This window comes from Drosophila nasuta, chromosome 3 (genome assembly GCF_023558535.2).
Source record: "Drosophila nasuta strain 15112-1781.00 chromosome 3, ASM2355853v1, whole genome shotgun sequence".
NCBI lineage: Eukaryota > Metazoa > Arthropoda > Insecta > Diptera > Drosophilidae > Drosophila > Drosophila nasuta.
The window spans coordinates 48,786,580-48,802,408 of NC_083457.1; the positions used below are offsets into that span (position 1 = coordinate 48,786,580).

Here is a 15,829-nt window from a genome sequence, read left to right on the forward strand (position 1 = left end):
TTAACAGGGCTCCCACTATGATTCTCTCTATGTGCTTTGAACTCCCTCAGGCCTAGACTTGGACGAGACCCAAAAGAGAACAGAGAACAGAGAGAGAGAGAGAGCTCGAACCTAGCTCAACTCTGACTGTGACTGGAACTGCATTGTGCTGCCCTTCCACAGGCACCATTCATTACAACTTCTCAGCTCTTCGCTCCTCTTTACTGCTTTTTTTTGTGTGCAATTCTTTCTAAGCTGCACACAAATCGTGATTGCTCTTGCTTCGCTTCTCCTTGTGGCAAGTTTGTTTTCGCTTGGCTCTTTGGAGGCAAATTCCAATATGGGTCAAACACAGCAGGCATATCAAATGCATAGTCCCAGCCCCCACGGTCCGAAGCAGCCACAACAACATTCCAAGTTTCCCTCCTCCTCCTCAACGCTCAATGCTCGACGCTCGCAATCTGTCGTCGACCATCTCGCAACGCTGTTGACGGCGACGACAACGTTGCGGGATTTTGTTGGGATTCTCTTGATATGCCCAGCAAATCCGCCTGACTATCCGTCTGTCCGTCCGTCCGTCCGTCCGTCTGTCCACCCTCCTCCTTCCTGCTCACGCACTCCTCCAACTCCATACATGAAATTGTATTAATGCCAGATTAAGAATTCAATGATGCGTTGCCTCTTCGTGCCTCCGTTTTGTGGCTCTCTTTTCTACTGCTGATTATAAAATTGGAATTTGCACGCTGCGCTTCCGCCTTCTGCGCCATTCCAAACAGTTTCAGCTCCAACTTCAGTTGCAGCAGCTCCGCCAAGCGCGACTTTGTCTAGAACTTTTTTAATTCATAAGTATTTCGAGTGCTTGTCGAGTTGTGCTTTTGCAACAAAAGTGGGCGTGGCATTACCTTGATTTATTGATCAGCGCGTTGTTGTTCTTCTTCTTCTCGTTGGAGGGCAGAGATTATCATGGAGGGCAGCACTCTGTCTTAATCTTGACTCGACTCGAGCTGAACTCGAGTTGTACTTTTATGTTATTGCCAGCTGCATTACACGATAGATAGCTGCTCTGCTGCTTCAACTGGCAACTTGGCAACAATTGCAACGATTATCTGCAACAATTTGTCCGAAAGTGCAGCAGATTGATGGCCACCTTTCAATCTCCGCAGAAGCGAGGAATTTCCACTCAATTTCGTTGGTATGCTGAGGAAGTTAAGCGAATTGGCAAATGGTTTGGAAGGTATTGCTAAGATTAAGATTAAAGAAAGTCTGAAAAATCATAGCTTTAATTATTAGAATTTTAAATTACAATTTATAATTCATATGTTTACCTAATTTCATTGATATTATGATTAAAGTAAACCAAGAGATCAGGGATTGTCTGGAAGGGATATTCCTCTTTTGATTGGATAAAAACTTTCGATTGAATTAAATAGTCTGGAATATTACAACAATTATCTATTGATTTCGATTGAAAATCTAAAGAATCTGAAAAATTACATCAATAAAAGGATTAAAATACCACAAAAATACTAAAATATACCAAAGGCCATATTTGGTATATCGATTTGAAATATACCAGATTGTCAGCCAAAGCAACTAGGTAGTAGTACTTTTTTATATAATTCCTACAACTTTAATTCGATCAGGTATACAAAGATGTTTTTCCATTTGAATTTGAATTTATTTAAAAACAGAACAAATTTCGACTCCCCACACTAATAGCGAATTAGATCAGCTAAAGATAATTTTATATTTATACACACCCCAATATGAGGAGTATTAGGGCTTTATTTATAGGAAATGTAGAACTACATAATTTGCAGGGTATCAACATACGACGTTTTTATAGGCATTTTGAATGAGCCGACAGAGTAGCACGTCAATTCGTCATTGGCGTGTGCGTGTGTTGCCTGCTTGCCTTGGCTTTGTGCACAGCTGTATCCAGTCTAAAGGGGGCGGAACTTTGGGGGGAGGCACATGAATGGGGAGAATATCCACTACAACATACTAAGGGACAGTCCCTGGCAATAGGCATACTATATGTCTGCCTGTCCGTTTGTCTATCCGTCTGCCTGGCGCATTCTGAATGAGGCTTGGCTGTCTGTCACACACTCTCACCCATGAGTTTATAAATAAAATGGGAAAGCACTACTTGAGCACTAGTACGAGGTATTTGTATGCCACAACAAGAACAACAACAACAACAACAAGAACCCCTCCTCAGGCTGCGTGTATTTGAATATAAATTATGGCTGCCAAAACGGTTGACGGCGCTGCTCCACTTTATGCTTTTGTATATATAGTAGAATACAACAACGAAATTGTATATAGTATAATCAAATAGACAAAGCATTGACAACGACAAACAGACAGACGGACAGATGAACGGGCAGACAAATTGAAGCATACGTATTCTATGGTTAATCCAAAACGGAAGATATTATTTATCACAATTAGAACTAGCGCAAATATTGACAATTTGTTAGCGACAGTGGCAAAGACAACAAATGAAATACAAACGTTGATAAAATATTGAATCAAACACTCCACAAAAGTATCTTTCTTTTGTCATTAATCACAATTCTACAAAACTTGTAGGAAAATCAATTTTCGTTTCCGCAGTTGTCGTATTAAAAATTTAATTTTCTTTCAATCAATCACTTCCATATGTAAACAAATAAAAAGCTTGCTAGATATTCAATTAAAATTGAAATTGAATGTTGACAGCGCTTCAACTTTCAACTATCCCAGCTGGTTGTAAAACTTGCTAAGCGGCTTGCAACTCTACAAAAAAGCTTTAGCGAGCGCAGCAACCCAACACTGAGAGCGCTGTCGTCGCTAGTTGATAGTTGGAAAAGTTTCCGCTAGCTGGCGCCACTTGCCGCATTTTTCAAATTCCTAACGTGCGCGCTTTTTGTGTTTGTCTTGTGCAAAGGCAAACGAAAGTTCATTGGCCCGTCAATGCGTGGGTTTTTGACAGCCACTTGTCGCAATCGCAGTGTAGACTTTTCTGTGTTGTTGTTGTTGTTGCTTTATGCTTCTTGCGTAGTTTTCGCCATTGCTGGCCACCCAAGTAGGCGAGCAGTTAGGCATCATCAACGTGTCTGTCTGTGTCTAATTTTGTATGGGAGGAAGGGGAAAGGGTCCGCAAGCTTTGGCTAGTTTTTCTTTTCATCTGAGTCTATGAAAGATGTGACGTCCGTTGCGCAAAAACAAAAATGAGCTGAGAAAAAATTGTCATGTCAATGTTGATGGCTGGCTGTCTGGTTGCTGTTGCTGTGGCCGCATTGTGTCGTAAGAAATGGATGCTGGAAATAGCTTAAAAAAACCGACCAAGTTATTCTAAATAAATATTTTTGAATTTTCTTTAATTAAGCGAAACTCTTGCAGCGCAGTCAATAGAAGAATTTGTCACGTTGCGTTGAGTTTTAGTGGTATTTTTAGCATACTATTTTTTGCCGTTGCCCATATGTATGTATAGATGCAAAAATATGTATATACATATGTATGTAGTTGTGTCGCCCCTCGTCACGTCACCCTGTTGCCACTCACTTGACACCGCTTGCCAAAAATTCTGGCCTTACCCAACACACACGTCGATTGTGCAATCTGGCAGCTTGACAAGTGGCAGCCCTTGGGGCTACCCAGAGAGCGAGCTTGATAGCTTGCAGGGTGGTTGGTGGCGGAGGAGGGAAAGGGGGCGGTAATGAGATCGTCACGCGTGAGTTTGACACACCCTGTGTAACGGAACTTTGGCTGCTGCATGTCTGCCGGGCAATTTGCCAGCCTGCGTGCCGAGAGTGAGAGCGAGAGAGCGAAAGTAACCAGAGAATGAGAGTGCGAGAGCGAGAGAGAGTAAAAGTGAGATCTCGCCGCGCTCTTTGGATTGTATTTGTTTTTGTTTTTGCTTTTTCAGCAAATTTCTTTCAATTCCTCACAAAATGTTGCGCTTGATCTTTTCAGTTGATGTCGCGTTTCGCTAGCGTTTGTTTCCATTGATAAAGCCGCAAGAATAATTTGCTCGAAATCGTTTGGAAAACAAACCAAAAATATATAAATAAAAAAAGAAACGCGTGTGATTTTCAATTTGCAGAATAATAAATTTAACTCAGGCGCTGCCAAGTTAAACAAATTAAAAATTATAAATTACAAAAATAAAAGAACAAATCTCAATGGTGCGAAAAACATCAAGAACAAACAACAACAAAAAGCTTTTAGTTAGTTGCGGAAATTTGTCAAAATGGAATAGAATTGAATATGAACTATAATTAAAATCAAAGCTGAAACCAAATAAAACCAAACCCAAATTCATTCAACGATTAATCGAAGCAAGCATTATCATCTCAACTATAGATTCATGTGGTCGATGCGTGATTGAAGAACTTGTGTCGAACCTTCTTCTTCAGTTGATTCTTTTGTCGGATTTATTATGGATTGTCGTTAGGGGCACGTGAGATTTGTGATTTCCGTTTAGTTTCACAGAACTGATAAGATTTGCTTTCAATTGATTTGCTTTGGCATCAATTTCTAGTTTTCAAGTGAAAAATTATTCAATTTTCAGTTGCTGCTGGTTGATGATTGTTAAATTCGAATTGTTTTATTTGTAGTCTTTTTGTTGCATTGTGTAATTGATTTAAAAACTCATTGCGAATCGCCCGAGTGACCCTAATTTGTGTCGAGTAAATGAATGAAGTCGAGTTAATGACATGCAAAACTGAATGCGATTGAAGTGAAGGGAAATGTGAAGAGGGAAGAGGGAAGCGAGTAAAAGCGACAAAGTGTGTGTGCAACAGATATGATGATGCTGTTCATACGAATAATTACTCAAAAACTCAATTTTCGTTGCTTTAGCTGTAGGCGTAAAGCTTATAAAGAATGTTTGCTTACCCTGTAAAAGGGCGGGTAAAGGGTTGTTTGAGCAACGAATAAAATTGAGGATACATAGGTTTGCATGGTTGTTAAAAGTTCCAAAAGATATATTTGAAATTTATTGAAAAATGCTACCAAAATAATACTCGCTAAAAAGTAAGAATCTTATTTTTCATTGAATTTTTACTTTTATTGTAAACATTTGAAAAATTGCTGAGGGAATGTTATTCTAAACATTGGAATAACTTGCTTATAATCTTATCGTTAGAATCATATGAAAATTATAAGACACAAAAATAATACACGCTAAAAAAAAAAGATATTTGAGAGGAATTTACCATATTCTTCTTGAAAGATTTACTTTTATTGTAAATATTTTAAAAAGGTATTAAAGGGAATTATTTTTTTATTGTAAACATTTGAAAAATTGCTTAAAAGGGAATTTATTTTTCATGTTATTGTAAACTTTTGAAAAATGTCCTTGTGTGAAAAATATTATTATGTTCGTTTCAATATTATAAGACACTTAAAAAAAATTTCTTGCATTTATTCCCTCTTGAAATTTGTGTTATTAGAATTTCTGTTTTATATTTCCGAGATAGAAAAACAAAAGTAAGAAATATAGTTTATATAGAAACTTGAATATATTTTCTATAGTTCAATCCATAATTTTTATGTTTTAGAACAAAAGAAAGAAAGAAATATAATTAATATATAGTTTATATAGAAACTTTGAAATCTCTTCTAAAGTTCTTCCCATAATTTCTTTTAAAAACTCACGTTTCTAGAGCATCTATTAGCTCATCATCGTGTAATTAATCACATGAAGACAAATTTCGGTCGTCTGGATATTAAATGTGCAAAGGTTCGGCGAACTGCGAGGCGACAAGCAAAGCGAGAAAAATATTTAAAAAATGCGTCTACAGCTGTGTGCTGAATGTGTGTACGTGTGTGTATGAGTGTGTGTGTGTGTGCCCAGCACATTTGCTGATGCTTGTTGACCATATTGCAACATGGCAACAAGCAACAAGCAGAGCTGAGAGCAAATAACAATGTAGAAACTGCTGCTGCTTAAAATTTTGTAGAAGCACATTTTAAATTTGTCTTGCGACTCTTGCTTCCTCTCCGTCTCCCCTCTTCGGCTCTCCACTTCACTCCCCTTTCTCTCTCCTGCTGTCCACTCATCCCCGGCGTGCAGTTTATTTTGAAAATTGAAAAAAATAGTTGGTCAACAGCAGCAACAGCAAACAAATTGCAATTGTCATGTGCTTGCACTTTTTCACATTGTTATCTCGCCATCTCCCTCTCTTACTCTCTTTCTCCCTCTCTCTTTGGGATGCGTTGCTAACATTTTGTTGTCAAATATTTTGTGCTTAGTCTTTTTTTTTTGCTTGTTTTTCTCGATATATCTCTCATTTCATTGCCTGTTGCTGTGGACAACAACAATGTGTCCAAATATTTGTTTTCCCATTGAAGATGACAAATTTTTTTAGCTGCAAGTTTTCACCAACTCCGTTTATTTTGTCAACCCACCTTGACAGAATTTTCCAACTTAATTCAGCTGCTCATGGGGAAATTGAAACTTACGGCTTGCAAATTGCATTCTTCACTTTAACTGCAACTAATGAGGAAACTTCAAGTGGAAAAACACTTAATAAATGAATTGACTTTAAGTTTTGTCAAGCTTCATTTTAAAGTGGGGAATCTCCAACTATTTGCCTTTTGTTTTTGATTCATTCATTATCCAACATCTGTGAGTCTGCATTGTGCATGCTAAGCTGCCACAATTTGGCCTAACAAATGTTCTTTCTGGCTGCCCAAATGCTTCTTGCAACCTCACTCTGTCTAAGAATTTGCCAGTTTGTCGTTTTGACAGCAACTTCCGTTTGGTTTATGCTCTGTGTGTGGGAAGCAAAGCTAAAGAGTTGTTTGGATAAAGACAAAAAGATAAAAAGTGCAAACAGAAGTTAGTTTTCAATTCTCAATATGTCTTGCTTAATAGTTTGCTTTCAATTCTCAATGTGAGCAGCCTTGTTTAATATAATATTATATTCTTTATTAAATGGATGGATTCAAATTAATATTATTGTAATGGTTCTGATTATAGCACTTAATATGATATTCCATAGTTTAGTATAAAGGACTAATTATTCTATACCTTAATTTGATATTTATAGGATTTTAAGTAATATTGTATTATACCAATTTCAAAAGCAGATTTTCTGCTGAAAGGCAGTGCAAAAAGAAGTTTGTTTTGAATTCTTAATATGTCTTTTTTAATAGTTAGTTTTGAATTCTCAATGTGGGCAGCCTTGTTTAATATACAGATTCTTTATAAAATGGATCAATTTTAGAAAATATATAAATTGATTCGATTCGGTTGTAACTTTTAATGTGATTGAATAGTTCTACTGTTTACTTTAAAGGTCTCTTATATCCCAGAGTATTCAATCTGTTGTATCTCAAATCGAGCAATCTGATGGGCTTTATCTTGACATCACGTCACGAATGCTGTACACACATTGTTATGTTTTTTCTTTTATTTATCCTATCTCTCTCTTTGGCTATCTCTCTCTGTTTCTTTCTCTGTCTCCAGCTGCTTTTGTATTGTTTGTCTTTGTTTCCCCTCTTTCAATTTGTTGTCGCTTTGCTGCGGTTACTCAAACAATTATTTTTGCATTTTCATGTGAACAACATTTTGCTTGGCCGTGCGCTTTTCTTTTCTCAATTTTTCTATGTTTTTTTCTTTGGGTTTTTTCACTTTGCAGTCAGCAGAAATGTTTTGTTTGCCTTGCGAGTGCAAAAATTGCAAGTGCCAGGCACTTGAACTATAAGATTTCCATGGCCCAGCACTTTGCATTTATCAATTACGCTCGCTCGCTCGTCCGCTTCGCCCCCAACTTTTTGCTTCATCAATTAAGTTGAGAGTTTTGCTTTTGTTTATTAAAAAATTTAGTTTAGAATTCGTTTGATTCATTAGTTACACAAAGTGTTCTGTGGATGCGTGCGTGCGTTCATTAATTACTGACAAATTGCCATTGAATTTGGGTCACTTGCAATTTATATATATTTAAACGTAACTAAAACTTTGTTTTATTTTGAGATGTTTTTTTTTTTTTGGGTTTCAGTTGCTATTTTCGCTCGTTAATTGTCTTTTGTTTTGGCTTTGGGGCAATTTATTTTTGGCAGTGCCCAAATTTCCCGTTTTTCATCAATGATTTGTTGCTATTGTTCTTTTTGCACATATTTGCAGCTCATTAAATGCCCAACAAAAAAAAGCAAGCAACAAATAAAAAGCGAAAAACAATTTCTGAATTTTCTCATTCGATTTTTCATCATTGATTTAATTTGGAGGCTGCCTCTCGTTCAATCGCTTTTCAGCTCTCTCTGTTGACCTTCGGTTTTCGTTTTAAAAATTTTCATCAAGTTTATTTACTTGAACCGAAACAATATTACCCATACGCCACATTGGCCTCCAAGCAATATGCATTCAATACAAACGCGACCATCTGCTCACTGCCTTGTGGCACTTGCTGTGGCATCAAAAGTCCCCCAAGCTCCTCTCTCTGTCTCTCTCTCTCTCTCTCTCTTCCCCCTTGCGGCATTAAGTATTCATGCAAGTTTCGAATGTAGCTGGACATGCGCCTAATTGGCATTAAGTATACGCCAGGGTGCAACAAACAGCAGCAGCAATTGTATTGACTTTTTCGACTCGAACTGATTGGAAACTTTTGCTGCCAGCTGCCAAATTTTACTACTAGCTGCAGCTTGAGCCCACATTAATTGCTTGCATATTTGTTGCATGTCGTCTTTAGGTGATATTGCGAAATCTTCAATGTGTCATGCTCTAAATTTAAGATGTTTGAATTGAGTCAGAACAGAATAAACTTGTTATACCCGCAACCAATGGGTACCTAATGGGGTAGAAGGGTATTTTTTGTATTGTGCCTTCATAAAATGTATGTAAGGAGGCAGAAGGAGGCATCTCCGATCCTATAAAGTATATAAATTCTTGATCAGGGTCAAAAGCTGAGACGATATAGCCATGTATCTCCGTCTGTTTGCTTATAGATTTTAGAATTGTGGAAGTTATATAAGAAGTTATTTATTTCACAGTAATTCACAGTAATAGTGAACTGCGGTATTAGCTTTAAAATAAACCAAATTAATATACCACAAAAATACTAAAAATATACCAAATGTTACATTTAGTATATTGATATAGTACCATATTCTAAACATGGTATATTTTTATTAGTATACCATATATGGTATTTGGTATATTATTAGTATTTCTGTAGTATATTAATTTGGTATATTTTAAATTTAATACCACACTATTTTGCTTTTATTACCAATGGGTAGCGGGTATCTTACAATCGTGCACACTCGACAAATAGCTTTCTTGCTTTATTTATTTCCTACATGTGTTTCGATGCTTTGAACTCCATTGACAAATATTCGCAAATGGCTAAATAATCGAATTAAATGAAACGAAAATAATGTGCTGTATTTTAGTGCTGACAAAATGTGTTTAACAATTGTGACAGAATTCTAAAAGTCCGTCGTGCATAAAATACGTGAATAGTGTGCGTAAAAATGTGTCTCAGTCTGCGCAAACTCTGTTCAGCTTGTCGAGGTTAGTAAGGATCTCCAAATATTTATTCAACTTAATTTGTAATTGCTCCCTAACGCCACATATATTTATGCTTGTGCACTAATTGAAACTGCACGCAAAAAGTCTTGCTTAGCATTAAGTATACGCGCTGTGTGACAGCAGTTGTGACTTGAGCGTGACTTTGGCAACATGTTGCCACTACTTGGACTCTTGACTCTGGGTTTATCGAACAGCAGTCAATTGGATACAGCTTTGCAGCTGGCGGGTACAAGTTGTCGCATTGCTCAGGCGCAGGCACAACAAATCAACTACATCTATCGCTGTGTCAGCTGCCCGGCTCAAGACACGCCTTGTTATGCCGCACTCGAGGCTGCACTGCATCGTTGTGTCAGCTCTCGCGTGCCGACTGCAATGCGCAGCCTGGAGGCACATGAATTGGAGCCAATTCGGAAAACCGACAGCATGAATATCTTTCACCTACCAGCTGGCGAGGATGGTGAACCGTTGGTGCGTCGCATTCTGGACATGTTGAATCCGCGACAGCCGCGTCGGCACTTTCACAAATATCTCTTCGTTTGGCCCGAGGCCAACGAGCAGCAGTTGCGACAACTCTTCGCTGGTTGCTGGCAGAAGAAGTTGCTCTTTGCGTTGGCCATCACTGCACCGCAGGACATCTACGACTTTAATCCGTTTGGCGTCACTGGTTTGGAGTTGTCCAAGTCTACGTCAGCTCGTTATGTGGATAAGTTGAAGAATTTGCGTGGCTACGAGTTGCGGTATTCCATGTTCAGTCAACCGTTGCGTGCGTTGCCTTTGCAGCCGGTGGAAACTCGAGGATACATTGCGATCGATGGCTTCACTGCGCGTCTGTTGGCGGCCAAAATGAATGCCACAGCGCGCTATGTGATTCCACCGGATGGAGAGACCTACGGACGTTGTCTGCCCAATGGCAGCTTCACAGGTGCCGTGGCAGATTTGATGGAAGGTGTCACAGACATTTCGTTGAACATTCGCTTCGTGCTCGACTGCATTTGGCCACGGGTGGAGCACACTTATCCCTACAGGCGAACCACGATTTTGTTGGTCGTCCCCGCGGCGAAAATGCAGCCGGAGTATCGCATCTTTGTCACTGCGTTTAGCAATTTGGTTTGGCATTTGCTGTGGATCAATTTCTTCATTGCTTTCGGCATTTTTATGCTGTTTCAGTGGTTCATACGTTGGATCTCCGGTGAAGTGGGCGATCGTTGGCCCGAAATCCTTGACATGTTGTTCAAGACGCATCTGGGACAACCTGTGGAACACTTTTCGGGCAAAAGTTCGCTGCGTGCCTTCCTCATGAGCTGGGTCATGTTTAGCTATGTGCTGACCACAATTTACTTTGGCAAACTCGAGAGCAGCTTCGTTCAACCGAGCTATGAACAGCAGTTGGATTCGTTGGAGGATTTGCCCGAGATGCATTATAAAGTTCACGGAGTGACCACCGTGTTTGAAGCCATCAATTCATCGTTGTCGCCACGTCAGTATCAAATGCTGACTGCGAGGCAGCGAATACATCCGCTCAATGATACATATCATTTTTACGAAGTACCTGTGAGTAAACGTTCGAAACGCGCTGCTTTCGTTATGCGCGATGACAGAGCAAAGGAGTTTCTGGCCCTGACATACAATCCGGAAACAGGACGTTCGGCTTATCACATTGTTAAGCAGTATCTGCGCTCTATGCCGAGTACTTATATCATGCCAATTGGTTCACCATTTCTCTACAAGTTTCAAATGCTGTTGAGCGCTTTCTTCGAGCACGGTTTCTTCGATTACTGGACAGAATTGGATGTGCTGCATCGCACTCGCTCTACGCAATCGGATGAGTTCTTTGAGGATCTGGGCGATGACTCTGATCTTCCCACAGAGGAAGTCAATGTGGGTGAAGCGCAAGAGCGACGCAAGAAGCGTGTTGTGCTCACAATGGACATACTGCAGGGTGCCTTCTACTTATGGATAATTGGCATAGTGTTGAGTCTGATGGGTTTTCTGATAGAACACGCATATTTTCGCTTAAGAAGATGTCGACATCGGCGAGTTGGCAACGCGATTAATCCATTTTAGATCACTGTTCGATGAGTAAAAGTTTGCATAATGAGATACCCACTACCAATTTTCAATAAAAGTAAACTTTGCGCTAATATCGTTAAAATATACCAATTATATATATGCCGAAAAAATACTGAAATATATAAAAATCCAAGTTTGTGTATGTTTATACCACTACATTGAAAATATACCAAAATAATAAAATATCGAAAAATACTGTGCTCTATATTTGGTATATCGATATACTGTTATATTCTCAATATACTAAGTTTATATTGAAAAATGTCATAATTATTATTTGGTAAATCAATAAACTACATTGAATATATTATATAACAGATTAAAAAACTAAAAATACTACGATATACTAAAATCTATATTTGGTATATACGGCTACATTTAAAATACACAAAATTGATAAAATTTACTATAATATAGTGAAATATATATTTAGTATATCAATATACTATTACATTCAGAATAAGCCATACAGATTCTGCACAATGTTCCAATGAGCTTCTATCCTAAAAACATGTTTTACAAATAATAAATACTTAATATTGTAATTGGTAAAAACAGCATTCAGGATAAAATACAATTTGTTGCATTTCTGATTATAAATTTAATGGACTATGAGAACAATTCCAATGCTGGCTAGCACAGTTACAAAAAATTGTCTTAAATTTTAGACAGACTAAAATGGGTTAATTGCTCGACTAAGATAAATGCGCATGTTACATTCTATTCGTTGACAATTATAAACACTAAATGTATTTTTGGGTTGTATTTTTTTTTTTGGAGACGTCATGGCGACACTTCAAACAGATTTATTGGCTGTCCAAAGATTGCGAGCTCTTTGCTTTTTGCTTTTTGCGCCCACGTTTCATTTCCTTGTGGACAATTTATGGGGGAAATGTTGAAATCTATATATAATTTTAGACTATTCCAAAAGCATTTTGCAGAACATTTAATAATTTTTTGTTGCGCATTAATTAAACAATTCATTGAGAATGTCACAACAGAAAAAAATATGTTCATGCTGAGTCACATTTGACTCAAACGTGCTTGACTAGAATATTTGGAATTTATGCTCAAAATTTGAAGAAATTCGAATTGTGAAAGAACATTGATATAAGATGGCTTCTATATACGATAGAGATGAGCGTTATCAGTCTTCTTCGAGGCATCGTGAGAAGCACAAGGAACGCAGCGAGAGTCGCAGCGATGACTTGAACTCCTCCAGTCCCAGGCAACGAGGTGAGTCAAGTCGATCGCGTAGACGTGGCAGCCACTCGAGTATGGGCGAAACACGTAAAAAGCGATCGCGAAGCGGTTTTCGGCTTCACAATGATGAGGATTATGATCTCAGCGAACAGCTGTACAATGAGGATTTCAAACTGATGTTGGCTTTGGCTCCGACACCCGATGAAGCCTTCTGTCCCAAGTCCCTGGATCATGCGAAAGCTGTAAAGTGGCGCAACAAGTTGTTGGGATGGCAATGCGAAACGATTCAAGAGCTGCGCTTGCGACAGGCTTACATGAGTTACTTCAGTGTCTGCCTCAATCAGAAGCAAATGCGCGGCATCTTTCAGCAGGAGCCACAGGACACGCTCTGCCGGGTTGATTTTCAAGACGTTATTGAACCTAATGCCGGCTGCATGTCATCGATGGGCGATGAGAGTGCTTGGCTGGGCATGATGAGCACGTTGCAGCATCAGGGCAGCTGTTGTAGTCAGCAACCGTCGGGATCTCGTCATGCAGGAGGTTTTAACAACTCGAATAGAAGAAAGTATCCTCAAGCCACCACTCACAAGTTGGCCTATAAATCAAGACCCAAACTTGTGCCCAAATCAAATTTGTCGCTCTCCCAGAGTTCGTCGTGTCGCTCGAGTTTTGATTCCTTCACCGCCAGCAGTTCAAGTTTGGTTGCTGAGCTACCGCGCATTCAAACCAGGAGTCATCAACGTCGTCCCATTGATCAGCAAACACGTAAGGATATGGATTACCTGTTGGCTTTGATCACTTCGGAGCTCAGTGGCGAACAGTTGTCGGAGCCTGATGATTACTTTGAGCTGGAGCTGAAGCGCTATCGGGAATTTTATGCCAGGCATCGCTGCAACGATCCTGATCATCAACCTCTCGTTGCAGATGCTGATCTCGCCAAGGAACGAACTCACATGCTGCTCAATATGCAGAATGATTTGATCAAATTGCTATCGAATTGAAAGCTGCGAAACTCTGTGTATTATTTTTTGTGTACGAAAGTGTGTTTGAGATGTTTAGTATCCGATTGACTAATAAACTTTACATTAAATAAGTTTTTAAGTAGTCATGATGAACTTTAATTTGTTAAAAGCCACATTTTTTCCAATTTTGATTTGGGATTCTATAAAATGAAATAATAACAGAGTTCGATTCATATAGCAACCAAAATTATGATAATTGTAATTAGAACAACACTTTAATAGGATGCAAAAGAAATGGTTACAAGGGAATGAGCTTTGAATTCTAAAAAACAGGTGTAAATAAAAAAAATCCTAATTTATTGACAAATAATTTAAGAAACATACCATAATACATATAAGAATTTTTATTAGTCAAAAGACTTCATGTATGAGACTTTGTACTGTTAAAAATATGTTCTACAAAATTTCATCCACTTTCCCTTATTTCCTCAATTTCAGTATATTTTAATACCAAAGATAATACATACATCGTTAATCTACCTTATTTTAAGTTCGTGTTATTTTCCAATTTATATGTTTTAATAATTAGTCCAAGGAACTCATATATGAGGCTTACTCGTATGAACTAATAAAAAGATGAATCTAATTGTTAAGTGTCGGTATATTTAAATACCAAAAAATTATAAATACAACGCTATTCTGACTTACTTTAAATTCAACTCAATTTCTTATTGATTTATTTTAATAATTACTCTTCCCTTTACGCTGTCTGATCCCATAACCACTTTACTTCAAGTTCATTCAATTTGATACAATTTTAACCAATTTTGCCTTTATGGTCGCTCTGTTGCAGGTCGCAAATCTGTGGACGAATCAACTCCCCAACAACAACAGCAGCAGCAACAACATTCCAGCAACGTCTCTGTGAACGGTTCGCCGCAACGTGTGGCCAACAAGCGGAGCAGCATCACGGTCAATATGCCAGCTGCTGGTTTGGGTCAACGTCCGCCTAGCATCATATCGACGGCCAGCCAGGACGAAGGAGGCTTCAACGACAGCGCGCCACAGCATGAGCTGAAGGCCAAGCTGCAGTCGCCCACATACAGCGAGGAAGGCAACAAGGAACGGGAACGGGAAGAGGGACAGACACAGCACACGCTGAACTATGTGGATGTGGGCTATCGCCTCAATCCCGATGGCAGCGAGTCGCGGGAGGTTTATGGCTCCGAGGCGGAGTTGTATGACACCGCCAAGGTGAGCGACATGCAACGCAAATTCCATGGCGCCAACGGATTTGTCCAGGAGTCGAGCACCGTGTATGCGATTATCAAACCGGAAATGCAGGAACCACAGCCGGCAACGCCTCCCCGCGCCCTGCTGCAGTCCCCCACATCGACGGCATCGAGTGGCGATGGTTCAGCGACAGCGTCGCCGCTTCATCGGGGCGTCTATAGCTCACCGCCGGTGGGCGTGGTGTCGCCCATCAGGCGACGCAACAGCAGCGAACAAAATGGCGGCAGCGGTGGCGGTGGCAGCACAAAGTCCACACCTCCAATGTCGCCAGCTCGTGTCAAGGGAATTGCACCCATTGCCTCGATTGACGCGCACGAAGAGGAAGAGCTCGAGTTGGAGCAGCCTGAAGAAGAGGAAGAGGATGAACAGCTGGCAGTCGAATATGTTGAAGTGGATCCCGAAGAGGAGGAGGAGGAGGAAGAGGAGCAGGCACCTGTTTTGCCCGAACGTCGAGCTCCGGCGCAAGGCGCGCTCGAGCTGCAGGATCTGGAGTATGCGGACACGAGTGCTGGCGAGGATGAGGAGGATATATTGCAGCATTTGAAATGCAGCGAACTGGATGTGGAGCTCATCGATGACGTCGTCGACGAGGTGATCAAAGTCCATGTGACCACAGTGACGGCAACAACGATAACAACTGCTGCTCCTGCTGCTGCTCCACCAGCTTCGTCTGCAGCTCCGGCTAAAGCGATGCCGCGTGATGACAGCTTGCCGGATGCCATGACAGCTGCCGAGGCGGAGCGATTGTTGAGTTCAAGGTGAGTCGCAGTTGTTTCTACTTTTCTAACTAAGGCATGTT

At 39.8% G+C, this 15,829-nt stretch overlaps 3 protein-coding genes across 3 annotated transcripts in view; all 3 read left to right on the forward strand.

Moving 5' to 3' along the window:
- The window catches only part of LOC132792907 (uncharacterized), a 66,118-nt gene that overhangs the window by 26,676 nt on the left and 23,613 nt on the right, over positions 1 to 15,829 (forward strand). The window contains 1 exon segment of the mRNA XM_060802442.1: positions 14,591 to 15,788. Coding sequence (XP_060658425.1) covers positions 14,591 to 15,788 — 1,198 coding nt within the window.
- LOC132792840 (uncharacterized) lies at positions 9,653 to 11,566 on the forward strand. The gene has a single exon (XM_060802344.1). The coding sequence runs from the start codon at positions 9,653 to 9,655 to the stop codon at positions 11,564 to 11,566; it is 1,914 nt and encodes a 637-aa protein (XP_060658327.1).
- On the forward strand, positions 12,584 to 13,879 carry LOC132790070 (uncharacterized). Its single transcript, XM_060798502.1, has one exon. The coding sequence runs from the start codon at positions 12,688 to 12,690 to the stop codon at positions 13,774 to 13,776; it is 1,089 nt and encodes a 362-aa protein (XP_060654485.1). The 5' UTR covers positions 12,584 to 12,687; the 3' UTR covers positions 13,777 to 13,879.